Below are 22,505 nucleotides of genomic sequence, written 5' to 3' on the forward strand. Positions count from 1 at the left end.
TCTATTCCGACGAAAGATTAGCGCTCGACAGCAACCGATGTAAGAAAGTACTCATCAGATTTATTGAATATATTAGCATGAACTGTTCAATACATGCGTAGCGCACTTCACATTGAAGTACACGGTTTATCACCGACAGATAAGATATTCTCTCGCTGAGTCCAGTCACGCTTGATCTGTTCACAAACTGAGACATTCGCATCATTCCAGGAATCAACTGTGCTCTGTTGTTTGAAGAACCAAGTAATCGTATTAAATAGGAACTGCCATGTTAAAACACGAAACCGGAAGTGAAACTACCAGTATTCCATACAAGAGTTTAAAACACTATGGGGCCACCGGTACGATAAATTACGATGTAACATTATACAAATAACGAGTGAACGTGGCATCAAGATGCAAAATTAGCGATGAGCTTGTGAACACGCGTGGGAGCACGTTAATGATCACATATTTCAACATCCGGTTGTTTAAAAGCTGCTATTCAAATAGTTGACGTTCTTAAACTAGTGTAGTTAGTGTCGTTTTGCAAAATTTCATGATTCAATACCAAGCATGATACATTGCTGCATAAGGCTCTAATCTCAGATTCATATCACGATTGAAATGTGACAACTAATTTTAATAACCAGGTTTGCCTAAAGCCCTAGAGTTAAAGTTTGGCCGACTGTCACTGAAAAGCTCCAATCGAACAGTCAACAGTTTTTTCATTATAGTTTTACCATTGCTCATGTCCGATCGGAACAAGTTTTGACAGTTGGATTGGAAATTTTAGTGACAGTCGGCCAAACTTTAACTCTAGGCCTTTAGGTTTGCCCACATAACATACGTTGTTGGAGTATGCGTGCACATTTCTATTGATTTACTGATATTTGTAGTTTTTCCAGATTTGTACCCAAGTCTCTTTAGTTTGCGCGAACTTTTTCAAAATGTGTGATAATTTTGCAGACTAACCTGAGCGAATTTATTGTCTTTTCAACTTCAAGTAGATCTGAACCATTTTTCCTGATTTCGACCAAATTTTTTTGCTTTTCGAGCAGCTGCATATATTTTTAGAAAACATCTGGGCATCTCTTAATTCAACCCTGATGCATACGTCATCACATCACTCATAATATTTATGTATTTCTACAGGCAACCCTCAAAGTGACCATAACCGAAATAATTATTCAAAGGATCCGGCAGCTAGTCTAACTAGAACTGTAACTAATGAGCATAGTGAAAGCGCACCACTATCTTATCAAAACAACCTTATCAACAACAGTACGGTGATGGATGAAGTGGAGGCAGATGAGATTATATCAGCATCGGAAGCTTTAGGCAAAAGAGAAACGGGTTCGCAATCACAAAGGGAGCACGAACGAACCCAACGCACATCGTCACCCGTAAGAATGCTGAGTAAAAAGCTAGTCTTATTGAATGTGTTGGCCAACTTTTTGATGTTTGCGATAGCCGGTTTTATAACCTACCATTGCTTCAATAAAGCTACGGTACTGTTTTCATGGCATCCGACTTTCATGAGCATTGGGGTAAGAATATATACAGAACGATGTTATTTAAAGCTATTTATGTTAATAAATTTATCTTCCAGTACCTAATTTTAATGTCCCAGGCGATACTGACCTTCTCTGGAGCAAATCTACTCACCTACAATAGACATCATAAGACTAAATTATACCTACACTGGCTTCTGCAGGTCACTGGTGCAACTTTTATAACTATCGCGTTTGTGTGCATTTTTGTTAACAAGGTTCGCATGGGAAAGTCACACTTTCAGACAACCCACGGTCTGTTCGGCCTTATAACGGTCATAGCAACACTGATATCCATTGGTGGCGGTGTATTCACCAAGTATGGTTTTCAACTGAGGCACTTAATCAGACCTATTTATTCTAAAATTAACCACGGAATAGCTGGCACCATAACTTACATGCTAGGTATGATTACCATCGGACTGGGAATATATTCTGTCTGGTTCCAGGAAGATAACAACGCACAAGTTCGACTGGCGTTACTGATAGGGTTGATTTCAGTTTCGTTATACGTTGTGATCAACCCTGTTACAGCAACTATAAGCAGAGTTAAAACAGCTTTGAGGACCACGCTTTAAGCAAAGCGTTTTTGTGTTGAGCCGTAACAGGCTCTTTAATAAATAAAAAGGATCAGTTGCTAAGCATATTTATTGGATTTTTTTTACATTTAATACAACGAATATTTTTCTCTATGTTTGTTTTTTCTTTATCATTTTCTCGTCATCATCGTTCACTATGAGCAGTAGACCTCCTAGAACAAGCGCAGTGCCAAACCACCACCATATACTTGTTTGCTCTTGAAAAATTAGCCATCCAAATAACGCCTTTGTATTTGACAGAAAAGTATAGCTAATATCAATATTACCAATCTATAAAGTAGTACATACTCACCGATACGATGTAGTTAGTAGCTGCACTCACCAATGAGGCCACCAGGGTTCCCCCATTTGTATGAAGTGCCTTGACAAAAAATCGCCAGACGCAAGCGTTCAGCATGACCATGATACCAATGCATAAGATTTGAATCAGCAGCTGGAACTGTAAAAAATAAAGACAATACATTTTTTTGTCTCTCACCATGCATACATTTTTTTAAATAAAAGTTTTCATTCCAATCGTCCCATCGCTCAATTTTTATAGCTCTTATTAAAATTTTCATAGCGAATAAAATTATTCTGCGTCAAATATTCTCTATACGCCGATCTCATACAAGATTTAAACTACAGCATGTAATCAACGAATATTGTTGGAATGCGCAGTAAAAGAGATTACATTCAAAATTCAAGCGTCAAGCCGACTCGATTTCTTTCTATTCGTTTTTATAAACGCAACCTGGTAAACGATTTGTCCATCATCAGCAACAGATCATGATACGAAAGTCACGAATGTGATAAAACATAATAAAACGGTGGTCATATTACAGTCACAATGAAAAAAATATTCGCAACAGATTAAGTATATTGTTCTGTCGTTCATCTTTTCAGAAAAATCGGGCAAATAATTTTATTTATCTTTGTGCACGTTCCACAAATTATCTTTGTGCTCATTGGTCTACTGAGCGCAAAGCCAGCACGCTATACTATCAAGACTTCAGCGTAGCGGGCGTTATTTTTGCAATAATAATTCGATGAAGTGATCAGAATAGCTCAAGCGGGTCTATTTTAAAATTTTCAATATTTTTTTCCTTAACAAGGTTTGTCATCAAATCCAACCCGTGAACGATGGTTTTAGTAAAATCTTTATTCTTAAGTTTTTCAATGATGTACACATATATTATAGCTTGACGAAATATACATTTAGCGTGACAAATGATAAAAGTAAAATTCGATTAAAAATAGATCTGAGCGTGGCTGATGCTGTTTTACGTTGAACTGAGGATTTCATCAATCAGGCGAAGGATTCCGATTTTTAGTTTTCGTTTTTGATCCATATTCATTGACTGGATGTCGGGAATGAGACTTTTGAAGAAATTGTTATCTGCATCGGCGGTATTGGCAGAGTACTGTGTTTGCTGTCGCGGTGTACTAAATCCGCAAGTAGCGACTGTCTGTTCGGGTATTACCGGAGTAGATGTGTACAGAGGGGTTGTTGTTTGCTGGGGTGCAGCAACGGTGTATGTGAACTGCTTAATATTTAGTGGGTCCTTCTGCTTCACTACCTGAGGAGTACTCGCAACAGGCGTTGCTACTGCTGCCAGTGATTGTACTACTTCGATTCTTGGCTGCTTAGATGGAGTTGCTTCGAAGATTTCATATGTGGTAGTAGTAGTGGTGGTTTCTTGTGTCTGTTGATCCTGACTCATGGGAAGAATTTTAATTGATTTAATAATACTTTGCTTAATCTGTTGATGGTCATCTTCTTGTACGTCAATAGTTTCAACTTCTTGATCACCTTCCTCGTCATCCTCTTCATCCTCGTCATGTTTTAATAACTCGCCGCTGTTGCCACTTTTTAGCCAGATTGTATCTTCGGATTCGTAAGTCGCACTTTCTCCGTCTTTCATTTTAAGATAGGGAATCACAAACTGCATGTGATTAAACAAGTAGTACGGCTTTCTCCGGAAGTTTGATGCATTATCAGTGTTATCGCGCACCGATTTCAGATACCTTGTCATGCAGCAACGCAAATTTCTCCAGCGTTTTTTACACATATCGACGCTTTCATTAACCGAAGCCGACACCGCTTGCCAGGCTTTGTCTTGCACCTGAACCTGCTTGTATTCTGTGCTGCTACTATTGAACAGGCAAGGATGCTTCTTCACTTCTGCTACGAAGGAAATGTTGAATTGCTGGTCCTCCGGAGTCATCTTTGTAGGGCCCATTTTGATATCGTGCTAATGCACCTGCAGCAGCTAGTTATTTCACAGATATTCTCAAATACTGTTTTATTACTTCTTTTAGGTCTATTGGTGGTAATTAATGTTTTCCCAGCAAAATTTTCAAACAATCACAAAACTTACAAACAACACAGACGTCATAAATTCTACTTTGACAGTTTTTAAAGAACCCACTGTCAAAAAGATATTCGACAATTTGCTAGTTACACGATTGATGGTTTCTGCTCTATATCGATTCTTTTATTTCTACCCAGAGAAAAACAAAATGGCGCCCTACGTAGACACCCCGCATAATCAATATTTATAAGACGTGCATAACATCCCACTGTCCCGACCAGTGTGTCGAACAGTTGACATTTTTGCATGACACCCTATCGAAAAATACTGTTGCTTCTCTTGCTGACTTCGACAGCAGCGTTCAACTGTACGCTTCTCTATTTGAGAGAATGGTGAGACTAAAGGCCCACACGGATAGGTAACGATTCTCTTTTGTTCCGATCTCCAGCCGCTTCGATATCTCTACTGTCGCATTGTGCGAATGACAATAATTGGCAATCATGCGACAGTTAAGCACAGTAATAAGATGGAAAATTAATAATTACTATGTATGTACTGCCGAAAATTATCATCGATCGTGTACACCAGAAAATTTGAATCCCAACTTCTAAACTTTTTTATTCGAAAATAGTTCGCTGTAGCGAAAGTCTCATCCAAATTTAGCATATTTAATCAAAAACAGGACAATAAAAGCATGAATCTTACAAATTCGATTAACGTCCTCGTGCCCAAATAAAAATCGACGCTAAGTAATTTGATTCCACCTCAATTCGTAATAAATGCAATAAATACCACAGATAGCTACAGTCAATAACACACGAGCCAGAGATTGTCTATACATTGACAACAATATGAAAAGAAGTGAGCGAGAGAATTGTTGTTCATATTAAATTCGTGACAAAAAGCAAGAGATGAAGCAGATCGTATGCAACTTCGGTAGCGGCTACTGTCGCGTAGTGTTTCATTCCACAGTGGTAATCACAAAAATCTCGCAACTGTCGTGTGATTACTGTAGCGTACCAGTACATTTCCCTACCCTGGTCCCGACTGTGTGCATTACCATCTATTCATGACTCTCGTTTATTACGGATTGCCGCGCACATTTTCGAAATTTCTTTTTGGAAAGAATGCCATGTAAATGTTGTTCTAACTCAACATAAAGTTTCAATTACATAAGTCAGTTTACTAATAATATATTTATATAATTTTATATAATATAAAAATAAAAAAATGTTAGTTCCATTTTTGGTTCACGAATTCGAAAATCTCAAAAGGTAATGTTTTCTAGATCCTTAGATGAAGAAAAAAAAAATTTTTTTAGATCATAATCTGTATACGACTGATTTAACGAAAACACAGAAAAATGTCAAATAAAGTTCGGAGCGGCGAAAATCGAAATGTAAATTTGTCAACATGCATCATCGAGTGGCACGACTGTTTGTCTGTGGTATAATATCAACCAAATATCAAAATTTTTAGTACAGTCGTCGTTCGCTAACTGCAACATCTTTACATTGCAATTATCGAATGCCGTTCGATAACTGCAACACTTGACACATGCCAAAATTTAGAGGTCACTACCATTTTTGTTTTCAATGATGTCGAAATGTATTTTTTAATGGAATAGTGGCAAAAAATAGTAGAAAACTAAAATAGGCAAGCTTTTTGGTTGATCAATTTGATAGTCATATTTTCGCATCATAATTTATTGCGTTTTAGTAACTACTTAACATAACCAATATGTAGGCGAAGATAAAGTTCATCACTACAGAAGACCATTTTACGAGACGTTTCTGAACTCAAGTCATGACTAAAATTTTGACAGAAAGCTCGGAACCGCTGAGCGCTGAACACATGTAAAAGCAACATCAATGTCAGCAGGATCCGTGACACCTGTCGATTCCTAAAATGGTCTATTTAACGCTAGGTCACAAAATATTGTTTGTGATCTACTATGCACTGCCTCACTGAGTAGTGAAAGCTAGCCAAACAATGCACAAGGAATATTTTTTTTCTCTTATAATAATTACGGAAAGTGAACCACATAACATGGTGATTTTGCTTCAGTGATTAATGGTGGAGATCTGAGAGGGAGAAATGGATACGAAGCTGTTTGAGTGTCAAAATGAACCAGAATGAGCTGTCACTGACTGTCAATTTCAACCAAGAGAAAAAAGCGTTGTTTTTGTAAAGAGTATTGTTATAACTGAACGTTATCGCGTTGCTTGAAAAAATATTCATCGCAAACAGTTTTTGTATTCATTGTCGTTTTACAAAATATTTTGGTTTATTTTAACGTGAAGTAATGAATTTCATATCTCCCAGCTGGTCTCGAGGTACGATGCTAGCCTAACAAGCCAGTCGTCGTATGTTCGAGTCTCGGCTCGGGAGAGACTGTTATTGTCAGTAGGATCGTAGCGCTAGCCCCGCAATTGTCCTGTACACTCAACAGTTGGCTGCGAAGTCTGTGTATAATAAACAGAAGGTCGAGTTCCGATACGGAATGTAGCACCAAGGCTTTGCTTTTAATGAATTTCATAGGCTTTAAGTAATATTCATGTTAGTGAACTTCGAATCTTAAACTTGGATTTAAGGCTCTGGTTACTATTTCGGACACAATTCATCACGGCCTCGTTTCACAAAATAGTGAGAAGTAGGATTGTAAAATTTTTGAAACTGCATGAAACCCCGAAAAACCTGCCTTACAGGTTACGCTCTCGTACACATTTTCAGAAAGTCTGCGCAAATATATATAAACTCAAAACTCTGAAGAAACTTTTATGCAACGGCAAATTGAAAAAACGCAGACTCGAAAAATTTGTGTTTTACAAACAAATTTGCACATTCAGTATTTCTTATGTTACTAGAAACTTCGTGTGAGTCATGCATGCGTTACAGCAAGAAGATTGCTACACGCTACCAAAAAAACGACGCATGTCTGTATTCTCTGTTTTGAGTGTAGTATTCGTTTCTCCCTCCCAGGTGGAGATCTATAATCTTCCATCTAGAATGAAGAGACAAGTAAACGAAATCGAAAAAAATCGAGAAAAATGAAAAACACCTTTTGAAATGTTTCTAGAGATTCAACAATTTTCATTTTCGAATGCATTTAGAATCAGTGTTGCGATTAGAGTGCGAAAATAAAACCTTCTCCACACTCCTGCCGGAGCACGAGCAGCATGGTATGTTTTCCAAATCATATTCGCACACTTTGGTGAAGCTCCTGAAAGCTCACGGCTCCAGCCGGAGCGCGACTAGCAAAAGCAACACTCCGGTTACTCTTTTATATTCAACGCTCCGACGCGATATTTATCACGCCGGAGGGCACCTATATGAGCGAACACCAGGAGTGAGTCGATTGCTATGATTGAATTTGGGCGCAAATGTAATTTGAACCACATGTTTGATACAATGTACCTATGTTATCATACGATAGTTTGCGCCAAATGCTGCGTATGAGGTATCTCTCTTGCTATGAAATGTCGGCCTTTTGCTCAGATAACTGGAGATTATTAAAAGGTTAGACCAGACATGAGGAAAACACAGCACACCAGAGCGCGTGGGGTCCATCTGCTAACAAACACCACGCAGGGCTATTCCTATTACCCTCCGTCGCTAGCTAAAGACAAAACACTGGAGAGCCCTTCGTGAACACGCGAGCCGAGGGTTTTTAACTTCGGCACATGAGGCAACCGAGGGCTCGCAGTTTCGCGAAACACACAAGTATTGGTCGCCACGACGAGATCGACAATGGTATAATATTGGAAAGCTTTACGGTAGTCATCGCATACAACCACCTGCAATTTTTTTTCGTATGTACTTTAGTAAACATGATGCGTTTGAGAAAACACGCGTGAGGGGTAAGTGCCCCGGCAGCGGTTCCTCCGTCAGATTGTCTACAGCATTCTAATGCGAAACCTGCCAAATAGCAACCGCTATCGATGTAGTGTGATTCATTACCAGATATAAAATTGCATCACCTCGGCAGTGGTCGCTCTTCGGCAGGATTTGCATCAGGAAGCTACAAAAAACCTGACGGAGAAACCGCAGCCGGAGTAGTTCCATACCCTACATGAATTTTTCAAACAGAATTGTGATCGTTTATATTACAAAAAAAATCAGAAAATGTTCTCCATGTTTTTGCACAGTGGTAGAAATTATTTAGGTTTATTTCATCAGCATATAAAAAATACAGTCTTTAAAAATATTCAGTATACATATGTATATGTATTTTCTCTGCGATATGCCACTTCAATTGCTATTATGCCGTTTCAAAAAAATGCAAAAAAAAACAACCTGCAATGTAAATGTGCTACTTGTGGTTTTAATGGCGTTGAGTTTAATTTTGAACGGTCCGAACAGATTACTATTAAGATAAACTACAATATGATCATCACTCTTTCGTCCGCCTTAACTTATATATTAAATTTCAAAAAACCAATTCGAATTTGGCATAACTGATACATTAAAATAATCGTATTTTGCATTTACCTGTTTTACGTGGAAATGCACAATATTAAGTCATATAATATTTATACCAAATGTGCTTGGTGTGAAATGGAAAACGGAGTTTGGATGTACAGCCGGAATTCGTTGATTGGAACACGGCTGCCACCCAACTAGCGAATCGTGTTCGTTAAGGCTGTAGTACACTCTTTGACCCAGCATCAAATATTTGTCACTTTTTGACAGATAAAATTTTCACAGATTTCTAGTCGGAGATAATTGTTCGTCAAAATTATTTGACAAACTTATTACACTAAGAAAATATTTATCGCTGGTTCATTTCTCGGTTGATTGATTATCGAAAAATGTCGTTGTCAAAAAAACGCATGTATCCATGACCGTTCACCAAGAGAAAATTTGTCTGTTTGTCATTTACGAGTTTTTAAAACTATGTCAAAGAAAATAAACTTCGTTCTTCTGTCTTGCTGCTGTGATAAATGTATTTGGTCCATACTTTTGACGTAGGACTACGTCTAACCGCACTATATCGAGATACATTCCGCGAAAACTAAAACCAATATGTAACGTCGGAATACAAGGTTTCAAACGGTTATACTGATGTAACCACATGATTGATCATAATAATCGATATGTCGTCGGATTGATAAAATGATGGACAATTTTGTGATTCTTCAATTTTCATTATCACTTCATTTTTAAACAGTGAAAATTGAATAAAATTTCAAGGTCGAATTTTGACCAACAATGTACCAATCATATGCGAGCACGCCTGGCACAGACTTCATGAATAGACACCAACTGCCTGCTGTGATATCCTGTATAGCAGTGGCAAAAAAAAGTTTGACAGAATCTCCCCGTCCCAATAGGTCAACTAATGTTAGCTTCCATGAGCCTAGACTATTTTGATGTCTTGAAGGTGAAGCCTTTTCGAAAGGTTCGTAACCACCTCCACTATCAGACAGTATTACGTTCTGCTGTTAACAAATATGTTAATGTTAATTAAACTGATGTCTTGAAGGAGAATATGATGGCACAGGCAACAGTACTGCACCGAGCAATGCATGAACAGAGCGCTGGTTACTCGTCGTCTATCAGTGCAAAAAAACTCGATATTCATTTTTGTGTAGTCAAGCAAAGTGAAAACTAAATTGCCGCTGTTGACGCACAGTGGGGCGTGGAACACAATACAATTGCCGTTTGAATTGTCTTCTTCTTCTTCTTGTTTCGTATAGCAGCAAATATCAGAATTCAATATGATTTTTCGGATGCCGCAAAACACGCTGCGCCGCCGGGGACAACAAAATGTGTTTTTTATTTTTGAACTCTACACTCTGTTTTTTTTCAGGTTTATTTAAATAACTGAATATAGATCTTTGAATAGATAGTTAAACAAGCTGTACTGATGATTATATTTTACTAACTAAATGAATTTTGTCCAATATGACAATGTTAGTTGCATCCCGCGGTGGCGGTATAGAGGAAAACCAAATTCATTTAATTTTGATATTAGAGTTGTATTTGTATTTTTCAATTGAATTTTTTTTGAATTAGCATTTGCAAGATAATATAACTTTCCATAACCTTACTTGTAATTGACAACGCTATGCAAACATTAATTGCTGCGGCTAATGTTGTGCATCAATCTAGCCCAGTTTATTTTCGAAAAAAACAGACATAACTTTCAAATATGGTATCTTCGTTGTTCTTTGGTATCTTGAAACTGATCAAATTTTTTCTGATTGATTCTGTATACTGATAAAATGTTTAAATTGACCTGAATTGAATGTTAACATGTTCATAAAATTCTATGTCAATTTCAAATTTTCTGTGAATATACATTTTCTACTAAAACTGTAATTCGTTATCGATATTTTTTCCACGAGCTTGTAACTGCAGGAAAAAAATTTAGGTGACATCTTTGCCGCTTTGTGATCGGTGAGTGAGCCAACTTCAACAAGACAAATAGATATAGAAGAAAGTTTAATTTCTACTAAATCGTACTCTACTCTACTAAATCGTACTCAATTAAATATTTTATTTTGGTTGCCTTTTTGCTTAGGTATCAAAAAAAATTCGGTGTATTAGAGTGGAAGGTATTCATCAATGGTCCAGAAACCAAATTCAGGAGAAAATTTGGGTCTAGAGCTCTATAGCAATATTTTAGAGAAAAACTTTCTTCTACAAATTTGTTACATATGATAAAGCGCTTATTGAAAACGTATCAAAAATTAAGGTGATCAAAACTTTCGATGCTATCAAGTATCTAACTTTTTTATTTTGTAGATAGAAAACCTTGTTCTACAATTTTATAGCTCCAATAATTTTAAGTAACTTTGCGAAAAAAAGTTTTTCTCTAAAACATTGCTATAGAGCTCTAGACCTAGACCCAAATTTCCCCCAAAATTTGGTTTCTGAACCATTGTCAATGTTAAAGAGAATATTTTTTCTTCGAAAATAGAGTGCTGCAAAGAAATAATCAAAATACAGACCCCGTTCGATTTTGGCAACACGCCAGAGTTTTTTTTCTGTTGCCAAAATCAAACCATGCCAATAATGAACGGTTCTTTTTTCATGACTTTTTTGGCTTTTTAAATGGTCAAAGAGGACCTTAACAGTAGAAATGGCCACCAATGAACTAGTTTTAGTTCCAAGTCGTTTGAGATGTCGCTTGATGAAATTGGGGTGACGACCTAGATACTTGATATTACCACCTGAACCAAAATACCTTCCTTTTGGAAGATGTTGAGCTTAAATTGGTTAAAATAAATCAAGCAAACTATAAAAGTAAAACGAGCTCAAATCAAACTTAGCTTCAAAATAAAAATATAAAATTATTGTAGTCCTACGTCAACTATGCGGTCGTGTCTTGGATACCACCCTCCTACTATTTTATACTTAAAATCCAACGAAAAGCAGCATGATAAAGCGCAAGCACATCACTCTTCTTTCTGCCTAAAAAATGGAGGATCGCGACGCTGGATATTTCCGGTGAAGGCGTTAAAGAAATTAAAGAACAAACAACCTAACAATAAATCTCTGATTTACACACAAAATGTTGTAGATGTATAACATGTACTATTTAAATTACGCGATTGATTATGTCAGAGATGATCTGCATGAAGTGTCCAGCTAGTAGCGCTGAGGAACAAACATATCAATACTGAATGAATTAAGCGTAACAACTAAACATATTTACAAATTTTTCACAACAATAAATAATATATTATATTTTAGTAATTTTTTTTTCATTTCTCGGACCCCTTACTTAAAAGCATTTGAATGATGTTGACTTCTGATATTAGAGTGCTTTATAGTTGGGTGACGGCCTAGCGAACACTTAACGAGCGAATTACCACTGTATATGAGAAATTCCATTAGGATGGCCCAATTTATTAGTTTTTTTTTAAATTGTTATTTTTGATTTGGATGAAACTTGCCACTTACAGACATGTATTTGTATTTTTAGTTTTCAGGGGAAAACAGATAGTATTGAAACTAAATTTCGTTATAACCTCCCCAACAAGTGAAGAGACTCACCTTTCGAAAAATGTTTTTCGCTGAAACTGCACTTTTTATTATTTGCATACACCCATTCACCACTGACATCACCTGACATTTAAACTTAGATCAGAGTTTACCTTTTGTACTTCAAATTTTGAAATAAAAACTGTTAAACACGCTATACAGCTTGTGCATATAAGGTTTGTAACTAGTTGGTCAAAGTTTGAATTTTGTTTATCGAGGTAGATACTTATTTTTCGCCGCGGGAAGTGTGCTAAGATTACATAACAGGCTTTTAAAAGTAACAGCAAAAACCCAGTCTCTTCTGCTTCTTATAACGCGGTACCTATATAGTTCTGTGAATAAAAAAAATATTCCCGTTCAATCCTTGATTTTATTGTCATCATAAATGTATTTAATAATAAGGAACATTACTATTAAGTCCTATCCCCCACCAGTTTCGCTTGCAATTTTATTCGCGAAAAGGAAAACTAATCGCAGCAAACACAAGCTGTGTGACGCTCCGCGAAGTGCTCCGGAGCGATGCATATGCCTGCAGCTCACGTCGGAGTGCGAGGCGGTCGAAGTGGCTGCTATGATGCTCCACATGCGCGCGGAGCAAATGAAATATAAATCCAGCGTGTGCATGGGTTGCTTGGAGTAAACTCCACTGTGTGTATAGCTGATAATACGAACTCAGGAGGGCCCGCCAAGCAGCTGGAGCGAGTGAGCTTTGCAACACTGTTTAGAACCCCCGCGAGATTTATCACTTTAATGTCAAATATGACTTTGACTTCAGATTTGACCGATTGCGGTCCAATAACTGCAAAGTTGTTGCAGTTATCGGTCTTGCAGTTAAAAAGCGTTGCAGTTATCGAACGGCGACTGTACTTACTACACACTTAGATAATATCACCGAGTACGGTAAAATGAATTACCGAGATTTCAACAGCTGAGATCTGTGAAAACAACAATTGACTTGTCAAACTCTAACGAAATTCTCGCTAATATTTTACCGGGACTCAGAAATTTCAATTGTCGAATTATTACGAAAATTTCGGTAAAATTTACTGAAGTACGCATTTTGCGATTTCTCAGATCAATCCAGGAAATGATGAAAACGATTAATTATCCGTATTCCGTATATTTTAATAATTATTTTGTCAAATGATTCAACTTATTATACACGCAAAAGTTCAAGCTTTAATCATCCAATGTGTTCTTTCAATTCGCACAGAATTTGCTCTGACTTCGAACAACCAATGCGTGATACGCGTAACGCAAAAGTTGTACAAGGAATACATTGACAGAGATCAAAATCAAAATATGTATCATATACACAAAAATCTTAATGTCTCGGTAAACTTCGGCTTCGGGCGAACGATCAGCTTCGAGGCGCTCAAAAAACCGTTCTTTACTTTCGCGAGCCGGTGCGTATCAACGGCTCGTGCATCCCTAAAAATCGTCAGCAACCGAAACAGCCAATAGCGAGCCTTGTTGCCGCGGAAGTTATTGACGCTGGTGCCAGTAACGCAGAACCGAATGCATGTGAGTGAAACCAGAGTCATAATTAAATGCAAAATGTTTTGGACTAATCTCATGTTTTTGTTTATTGTTAATGATTGAATGATGTTTTCAAATGACCTGATTCATGAAAGTGAATCGATCAGACAATAATTTCTTCAATGGAGTCAGTACCCAACTTATCAGTATTGATTGCTAGTTGCACTGTTTTAACGATGCCAACCTTCTGAACATCGGCTGATGCTTTATAAGTGTAGTGGTTTGGAGCTGCGCTATACATTCAAAATACGCTAGAGAATCAAATGCGTTATGCCCAACGCACATGCGTTGTACTGGTTCCAATTTTAATCAGTTACGCACACTCCAACTTTGCGTGTAGCATTGGTAGAAACAGGAGAGTTGTGTTGCTTCCTGGAAATAAAACAACATCCATCACTGCAACTTCCATCCTGCGAAGCGAGTCGTTAACCTACAAAATTGAGTAAGAAAATAATTGTTTTTTTTTTAGTATTATATTTGCAATAAACACAAAATCTGAGAAATAATATTGTATACTTACTCAACATTTTAGGTTAATCTGAATATTACAGATTTCTCCTGATGATTAACCGCGAAACCTGTTCCTTTTACATCTAAACCGAAACACGAACAAAACTGATAGTGAAGCTTTCGTTATTTTGACAGTTCTATTTTTCGGAATCTCGGTAAGAGCTTTTTTGGTTCAACGAGATCTGGTGTCAAGCTTCTGAGATTCGGTATTTTAGTTTACTGAACTCCGAAATTTGCTGTTTTACGGATTTTTCGGCAAACAAATTCACGGTATCCCGGTAAAGACATTCGGTGTCCGATTTCTCAGTAATTTTGTTACGGAACAACGGTATACGAAAATTTTTTCAAGTAGTTCGGTATTTACTTTACCGAGAAAACATAATGCAGTTGAGTGTGTAGCAATACGTAACTAGGTAGCGCTGCTAGTCACATCAGCCTCGTACACCCGCGGAAAAACAATGAAGCAATCAGGTCACTATGTGGCGCTAGTGTACAAGTGATTCATAACGCATTCCTCTTTGAAAATTTACACGGAATTTTAGATCATTATGGTTGAACGTTGCTTGAACGTTGCTTGAACGTCTGTCTGTGGATTAACCTTCCAGTTGGTCTCGAAGTACGATGCTCGCCTAGCAAGCGGGTCGTCGTAGGTGCGAGTCTCGGCTCGGGAGACTGTTAGTGTCAGTAGCATCGTAGCGCTAGCCCCGCCCTTTACATTAAGGATTGACTGCAAGGGAATAGCATCGCTGTCAGTTACCATACGTTTGACGCCGTACCAACATCACTGGCACTGGCACCCGAAAAATGGACACCCCTTGTCTTCTGTTGAATCGAGCAAAATAACCGAATGTCTGTAATTTTTTTTTGCATTTCTGATAATTTTAAGCGATTTCCGCAATGTTAAGCATATTATTCGATACTTTATGTGATATTCAGTATACTCAGTTTGTTCCAAAATGAAGTGAACCAAATTGTGACGGCAGTTAAGGTGATTACTTTGCCAGTCCCTTGATTGACTGCGAAGTCTGTATGTTTAGGGTTGTCGCTGCTCTGAATTTATGGAGTACTCAATTGGACCCTGACACAAGTAAAAGAGATTTTTAAGACTGTTCGCACTTACGCGGATTCTCATATGCAATTGTCAATCTATGTGTGAAAACAAAAGCAAAAATATTTCCTTTTTTCACTTTCGCAAGCAAAAACCAAACCAATATCAACAGAGTCGTCAGGGCCAATAGGATTTTGGGTAATTTCAACCTATTGTTATGTAGAAATGTTTCACTGTGTATGTAGGATTCTTTTTTTATTGGGGTTTACGTTTTGAATATTTTTTATTACCGGGTTTCTACTCACCTGTTGGTTACCGAAATTTTCGGCCAAATATTCGCCCAGTGAACTTAATTTTCCAAAAAAGCTAGCCGTAGAAGCACATAATCCAGATACTATTGCGTAGTAGGGCTTTGACTGAACCTTATCCATTGCGGAAATTGTACTGAATTTGGGAACAATATGGATAATAATACTAGCTCAATTTTTCCATGCAGCTGTCACTCAAAATTATTTGCAATGTTGTTAGTTTTACGGTTACACATATATTTTAATGATACAAATCCCGTTCAGACATCAATACATCAAGTTTTTTACTATATATTTTGATAAATAATTTGTCAAAACATTGAGTGAGATTTCAAAAACAAACTGTCGAAAATTACAACTCATCTCTTTTTCGTAGGGACCTTGAGAAGAAAATTTGCTGTACTGAATTTGATGTCAAGCAAGCAGTCGTAGTGGGACCATTCGCCTGGATTGTGCAATCAGCGGACACCGATATTGATCGATTTTCCGTCAAATCGTGGCTTCTCTTTTTTACTGTTATTCTTCGACAGCAGCCAAACGTTCGATTTTGATTAGCGAGCTACGTTTTTGCGTTGGTATTCGAGAAAGAGTCGCGAAAAGACGTCGTCGTCGTCGTTGATTGACTTTTTTTTCTGAAGTGCAGTGTCGTGTGTCGCTTTTTCGATTCATAGGCCATTCGCGAAAATTTTCTTCACCCGTTTTCCGGAACTGAAAGTTAAAAAGAGCTGATCACGTCAGCTGTTGCGGTGGCAAAGCTGCGAAACAGTGACACCGTCATAAATCCACACGACGGAAGGAAAAGCACCAGGAACTGCGAATTCTTGTTGCTGTAAGTACTGTGCAATCGATTGGGTTTTATTTCTCGGTTGAGGCAACATTTGCTTTGCCGAAAATCTATTCTATACGGTTGTAATGTTTTTGCTGCATCAACAGCCTCCGAAATCTGAGCTTAAAGTAGACAGCTCCGGGCTCAAAAGAAAAGTTTCCCTAGCAAAGCCACTATCAAAGATGGCTGTTTTGAAAATTTGTCTAAAGAAGCGAAAAAATCGATTTTAGTAATGGATATCTAAACAGTGTCTGCTTTTACAAATTGTCTTGCTTTTGTTTCGCCGTGATGCATTCAATTTTACACAGATAAATTGCGTAATAAAATGAAATTTCTTAGATCTCCGTTGCATGAAATCGCCATCACCAGCTGATGGACGACGGCTGGAATAATTGCAGAGTTTGACATTGGAACAGTTCGTGGAAAGTGTAGTGTCGGTGTTAGAGGGGAAGGACGCACGACTTTGAGTGAGGCGCACTCAATCGATGACACATAGCATCGAAATGCGGAATAATCTGCTAGTGGTTTGTTTTCTATTGTGTTTAAGAATAGTGCAAAGAGTATTAAATCTTACTTTATGCAGAACATTTCTTTATAAATTGACTAGGTAGGGTATCGAACGTCTTCGCCAGGGGTTTTCTTCGGCCCCCTTTTGCATAAGATTGCTGCAGAAAAACTGATGAAGACGTTCGATACCCTATTATATCAGAAAAAAGTAAACTGAATAAGTTTTCCAATGGTTACAATGACGGACCTGATCTAACATAAAGAGTATAGTTTAAATTTCTCTCGCATCTAATAAAACAATACATTTATATAAGAGGACATGGAACCTATTTTAAGCAGCTTATTGAACCTCCAGCTTATTGAAACAAAAAACACTAAATGTGGAAAAGGTGAACCACAAACATAAGCATATCGATTTATTTACTTCCTTTCTCTCTATCAGTACTTTTTCAGACTGAGAAACTGATTTAGCAAACTTTTACAGTGATCAATTAAAGTTTCCTTACATCAAATCATGAAACTAGTTAGCAATATTGCTTCAAATATTTTATTTCAAATCATTATTCGATAATCCGAATATTCAGTAATTAAAAAAAAACTTTCCCAGCCCTATTATTCGGTGCAACTTTATTCGTAACGACGCGTTGCATTAAAATTTGTTAAATAGAAAAATAAGTTCCTGCGCTGCCAGGAATTTGTCAATATTACTGAGTAAATTTCGTGCCTTCTGGTAGTTTCGCGCTACTGGAAAGAACCTTCTCAGTCGCGAACGGTATGTAGCCTGCAAAATCATAAATTTCACGCCCTTGTCGCCAAAAATCACACTTCACTACGTAAAATATAATAAATATTGTACAGAACGAGGCAGGTTTATCAAGGCAATGATTAATAGTTCGTATGCTTCGGCTAATAAACAGTTTTAAATATTAATCTTCCCATGTGTCCCGTTTAGAACCCTTCTGTCCCGTTTCCCCTCGATAAAATCTAGTCATCCTATCTTAACTTGAAAAACGATGAACGTTCTATTTTTAAGGTGAAAAATTGAATTCATGTATCTAGCAGAAAGGCCAAAAGTTTTTGAAAAATGTCGACTTCTGCTCGAAAAATGAGAAAAATGTGCTTGAAATCTGAAAAAATCTATCCGTGATTAGAAATTCGCTCACGCAGGCAAAAGTCTGCAAAAATCTGCACACATTTAGAAAAAATCTGCGCAAATATGATGAGACCCTGACAAAAATCTGTAAAATTTATGAACTCCAAAAACCTGCGCATCTGGTATTCCTGGTGTCTTCAGCTAGTTTGTTTCATAAACAAAGTCATACTTTTGACGTTTTAAATTTTACAATCAATCCCCCTAACAGTTAGATACAAGCATTTTGTTTTCCTAATTCACAGTATACTGCCCATAATTCAAAAATTGGCTAATATGCCATAGGCATCAAATCGAGAAAAACGCATTTTAAAGTTTTTTGTCGGTACATCATATTTTGACTGTCCATGACAACTTCTTTATTGAGTATATCACCCTTCATATATGCTGGAACCTTGCCGTTGAGTTGAAACAGAGAAATCTGTTAAAAATACGCCACGTATTTTTAACGCAGTAGTGGTTTTCCTAACTTTTATAAACGAAAGGTTAATTGAAAAAAACGGTGTGCAATTTGGCTAATATCCAGACGATGTGAATTATATCGTGCACATTGGTGATGAAAATGGTTTTAAATTTAGTAGAACAACACAGAAGCACAAGTGAGGACGAAAAAGACGACGAGACAATTGTTTCGTGCAACAGTATAACAAAATAACGAAAATATATTTATTTTTTTCATCAAAACCCAAATTAAATCTGAATCTTCTCTTTAATATTATTTCTAATCAAAGAGCTAAATAGCATATAAAGATAGAATGTAAAAATTCATGACAGAAGGAAACAGTAACGCGTTTTGATCATTGGGTTTCGCAGCACAACAAATAAATTTTTGTTGCATCAAATATTCTTCGTAAAAAGTCAAACTAGATGCAAGGGCTCGCTTACCTGTCGCCAGTAACCACCAGGCTACAACACACTTTCGAAAGTTAGACGAAACAAAGTACAGCAATAATACACTGGTTCGTGATCATGACACAGGTAGAAACATATTGGATATTAGCCAACTTCTCAATTATTTTGGATATTAGCCAAAATTGTTTCACATTTGCTGCCTTCCCGAATGAATTTTTTGACAATCCTCAGGGACCTTGTTTAGGGTGTTTACCATCACGAGAAACTGTTTTCTCGATTTTGGTAAAAAGTCATATTAGCCAATTTTTGAATTATGGGCAGTATAGTAGATTGCATTACATGGAAAATAGATAAAAACAATTTTTTTAGCGTGTCATATCCGATTTCGTTGAAACTTTTCAAAGTAGTTCCTTTTCGATAATAAAATCATTTTATGGTATCCACTGTTTATGTTAACCCATGACTGCTGCTTTGAAAGGACCAACCCAAAAATGCGACTGTTGGATAAAAATTCCTATATCAAAAAAACGACTCGTTTGATTGAAATGGTGTCTTCAGCAAAGCTGTAGGTAATAAGATTTCGTTTCTAGGAAAAATAAGTATACTGTGAAAAATGTTTTTTTCTTTGCCAAATTTTACAAATTGTCACAAAATATTAAATGTCGTCATAGAAAGCTGCAGTGAAACACATGATTTATAAGTAAAAACATGTGTGTGTGGAAAATAAAAAAAGACAGTTGCAATTAGAAATCAGAAAAAAGAATTATAAGTTTCAATTAATCCTACTAGAAATTTGAGAGGTTAATATTGAAAATATTACTAGTCCGTACAATTACGTATATCGACTGCGACATACAGTGATCATCAGTGCTTATGTGGACTGGTAAAGAGCAAAGCGTAAATCCTGTTTCTTATTTGTAGTAGGTAAAAATGAAATTCAGCCCCCTTACCCTTAATTGGAGTTAGGTAGTGTATTATGCGGTCGGTAGTTTACCGTACTATGTCTAGAGTTTTTGGAAAGAAGATTGAATAGTTACCTGCGTCTTTGTTGAGAAGTGTGGATGAGTATTGTTTTTAAATTTCTGAACTTTCAGTTACGTCTAATTTCCATAAATTATTAACGGGACGGAGCAGGTGGATGTTATCCGAAGTTAGTGGATGTTCCGCGTTAAAATATGTTCAGCCACTTTTGATTTTAAAAGGTGTGGTGGGGCATTTTATGAAACTATACTTGCTTTTGTTACTTCTGCGAAATGTTCTTTGAAACGTATCCCTAGGTTACGTTTAGTTTGTCCAATGTAAACCATATCACAGTGACTGCATGCAATTTTATAAATTCCAGCTTTGTTCAGGGTCAATAGGGTCTTTGGTAGACCCCAATTTTGTTTAGAGTTGGGTATTTCTACTAGTGTAGACAATATCCATCCCACATTTTCTAAATTTTGAACGAAGTGCTCGTGTCAAGTTAACGTCATATTCAACGGATACCCTTTTCAGGGTATCAATAATTCAGGGTATAAGATTTCCGAAATCGAGCACGATTCTTTTCATCAACAAAAGCTTGAATGATACTTTCATTATAGCCGCTTAGTTTGGCATTTTCGAAAATATATTCCAGTTCTTTTTGCTAGGCTACTTTACTTAGAGGTCTTAGAGGTAAAGTTTCCATACGGTGGATCATATGATGAAAAGATGCCTTTTATCCACCAAACCATCTCGGTGGATCAGAATTCGTGAAACGGATCACTAAAAATCGCGATGTCTAATATTTCCAAATAAATATTAAAAACTTTAAGAATTTCAGTCGGGAAGTTGATTTTCCAATTTTTATTGAATTTGAATAAATTTTGAAGTTGTTATTGTCATTTGAATTTTAGGTCAATGTTCTTTTAAAATAGACATATCTTTAAAACTATTGCATCGAATTTGATGAATTTTCACAGCAGATGCATCCTAAACTGTAGTTTATGAAAATATTTTTTTTGAAATTTTTTTTTCAATAGCAACTATTTGAAACAACATGTCAAAAAATTTAGTTCTGGGACACTGAAAAATCTCAAGTATTTTTGACAAAATTTCGAAACTCCTAAAAATTTCGAGTTGGTGTTATTTTTAGTTCAGAAGATATGGGCTTTTAAAGATTGTGCCGCGCAAATTTTCATATAAAGAAAGTTGATGCTACTCTTCAAACACTCCCGTTCCATATTTTTCCCCATGGAAAGGGTTATAGGATTTTCAACTTTTACTCTATGACTCGTGGGAGTGACATGGTATTTCAAACAATTCTTAAGGAAGGAAATAGATTTGTGGATATCCTCAATGCTCTTTTTTAACTTTAAAAACCTAGTTGGCTCATTTGGCTTGGATGCCATTGTCAAATTTGAAAAATCTTTGCTGAGCGTCTTAGAAGAATGATATAAAAAATCAGAAAAAAGAATTATAAATTTCCAATAAACTCTACTAGAAATTTGAGAAGTAAATATTGAAAATATTACCTGTTTGTTGCAATTATCTTTCATTTCTGCGAATATCTTAGTTTCGGGATCTAGAAGGTGTCGGCTCTACCAACCTTCCAAAGACCCTTCACAGAATGACTGAGTACTTGCAATATATTCCGGAGTAATTTTCCATTCGGTAAGCCAAGCCTCAAAATAATATTAGAATCTTAAAGATTTTATTATTTCCAGAATTTCAATTTTTTGATACATTTATATAAAAAAATGACCCGTATATAATGTTATGTTATATTTAATGACTAGAGGAGTGCCAAATAGTAGAATGAATAAATCTTACCATGTATACGTATTAAAATAAAACCTAAGTTTGTGCCAAAATATTACCTAAAATTTGATGACATATAGCTAAACTTGTAATAAATAATGTGTAAATCGATCGCTTCCGCAAATGCAACACTTAGAAAATTTAACTAAAAATATTAATGATAAAGTAAAAACTTCAGCAAAAAAGAAAAGAAAAGACATTTACTATTTGCAATGCATTTGCTCCATTTACGGTGAAAACAGCAGCACTGGCTGTCCACTCGGACCTGCACCCAATCTTTCATGCAAACCTTCATGTAGTAAGCAAATAACGCTCCTTTTGATTGCCACTTCCTATGTATGAAGTACAATTTTGGAAGTAACAAGATCAATTTAAACTACCTTCCGCATGTGCACTATACTTATCTTTAGCAGCATCGTTCTAGTTCACTTCCACTATAATACGTGTTTCCGTAGTCCCAATTACACAACTGAGCCGATACAGAATTGACTGCACTTTAAAAAGCAATTTTGCCCGATTTATAAGTAAAAACATGTACCAAAAATCAAATAACTTTGAAGCGGCAGA

The 22,505-nt window shown here is 36.6% G+C and overlaps 4 protein-coding genes across 5 annotated transcripts in view; 2 read left to right on the plus strand and 2 right to left on the minus strand.

Moving 5' to 3' along the window:
* The first annotated feature begins 153 nt into the window (after positions 1–153).
* Positions 154–2,224, plus strand: LOC129724652 (transmembrane reductase CYB561D2-like). Its single transcript, XM_055679729.1, has 3 exons — positions 154–341; positions 1,135–1,529; positions 1,592–2,224. The coding sequence occupies exons 1-3, from the start codon at positions 269–271 to the stop codon at positions 2,108–2,110; spliced, it is 987 nt and encodes a 328-aa protein (XP_055535704.1). The 5' UTR covers positions 154–268; the 3' UTR covers positions 2,111–2,224.
* Positions 2,169–16,172, minus strand: LOC129724654 (uncharacterized). Its single transcript, XM_055679731.1, has 3 exons — positions 15,820–16,172; positions 2,424–2,570; positions 2,169–2,356 (listed from the first exon to the last, which is right to left on the minus strand). The coding sequence occupies exons 1-3, from the start codon at positions 15,943–15,945 to the stop codon at positions 2,222–2,224; spliced, it is 408 nt and encodes a 135-aa protein (XP_055535706.1). The 5' UTR covers positions 15,946–16,172; the 3' UTR covers positions 2,169–2,221.
* LOC129724653 (uncharacterized) lies at positions 3,262–4,538 on the minus strand. The gene has a single exon (XM_055679730.1). It carries the CDS (start codon positions 4,351–4,353, stop codon positions 3,394–3,396), a length of 960 nt encoding a protein of 319 aa, XP_055535705.1. The 5' UTR covers positions 4,354–4,538; the 3' UTR covers positions 3,262–3,393.
* Positions 16,173–16,365: 193 nt separating the features above from the next.
* LOC129721102 (lissencephaly-1 homolog) overlaps positions 16,366–22,505 on the plus strand; it is a 121,446-nt gene continuing 115,306 nt past the window's right edge. For both annotated transcript variants that reach the window (XM_055673248.1, XM_055673246.1), the window contains exon 1: positions 16,366–16,651. The gene's annotated coding sequence lies outside the window, so the exon portion shown is untranslated. The remainder of the gene's footprint in view (positions 16,652–22,505) is intronic.

The sequence above is a fragment of the Wyeomyia smithii genome, chromosome 2 (genome assembly GCF_029784165.1).
Source record: "Wyeomyia smithii strain HCP4-BCI-WySm-NY-G18 chromosome 2, ASM2978416v1, whole genome shotgun sequence".
Classification (NCBI taxonomy): Eukaryota; Metazoa; Arthropoda; class Insecta; order Diptera; family Culicidae; genus Wyeomyia; species Wyeomyia smithii.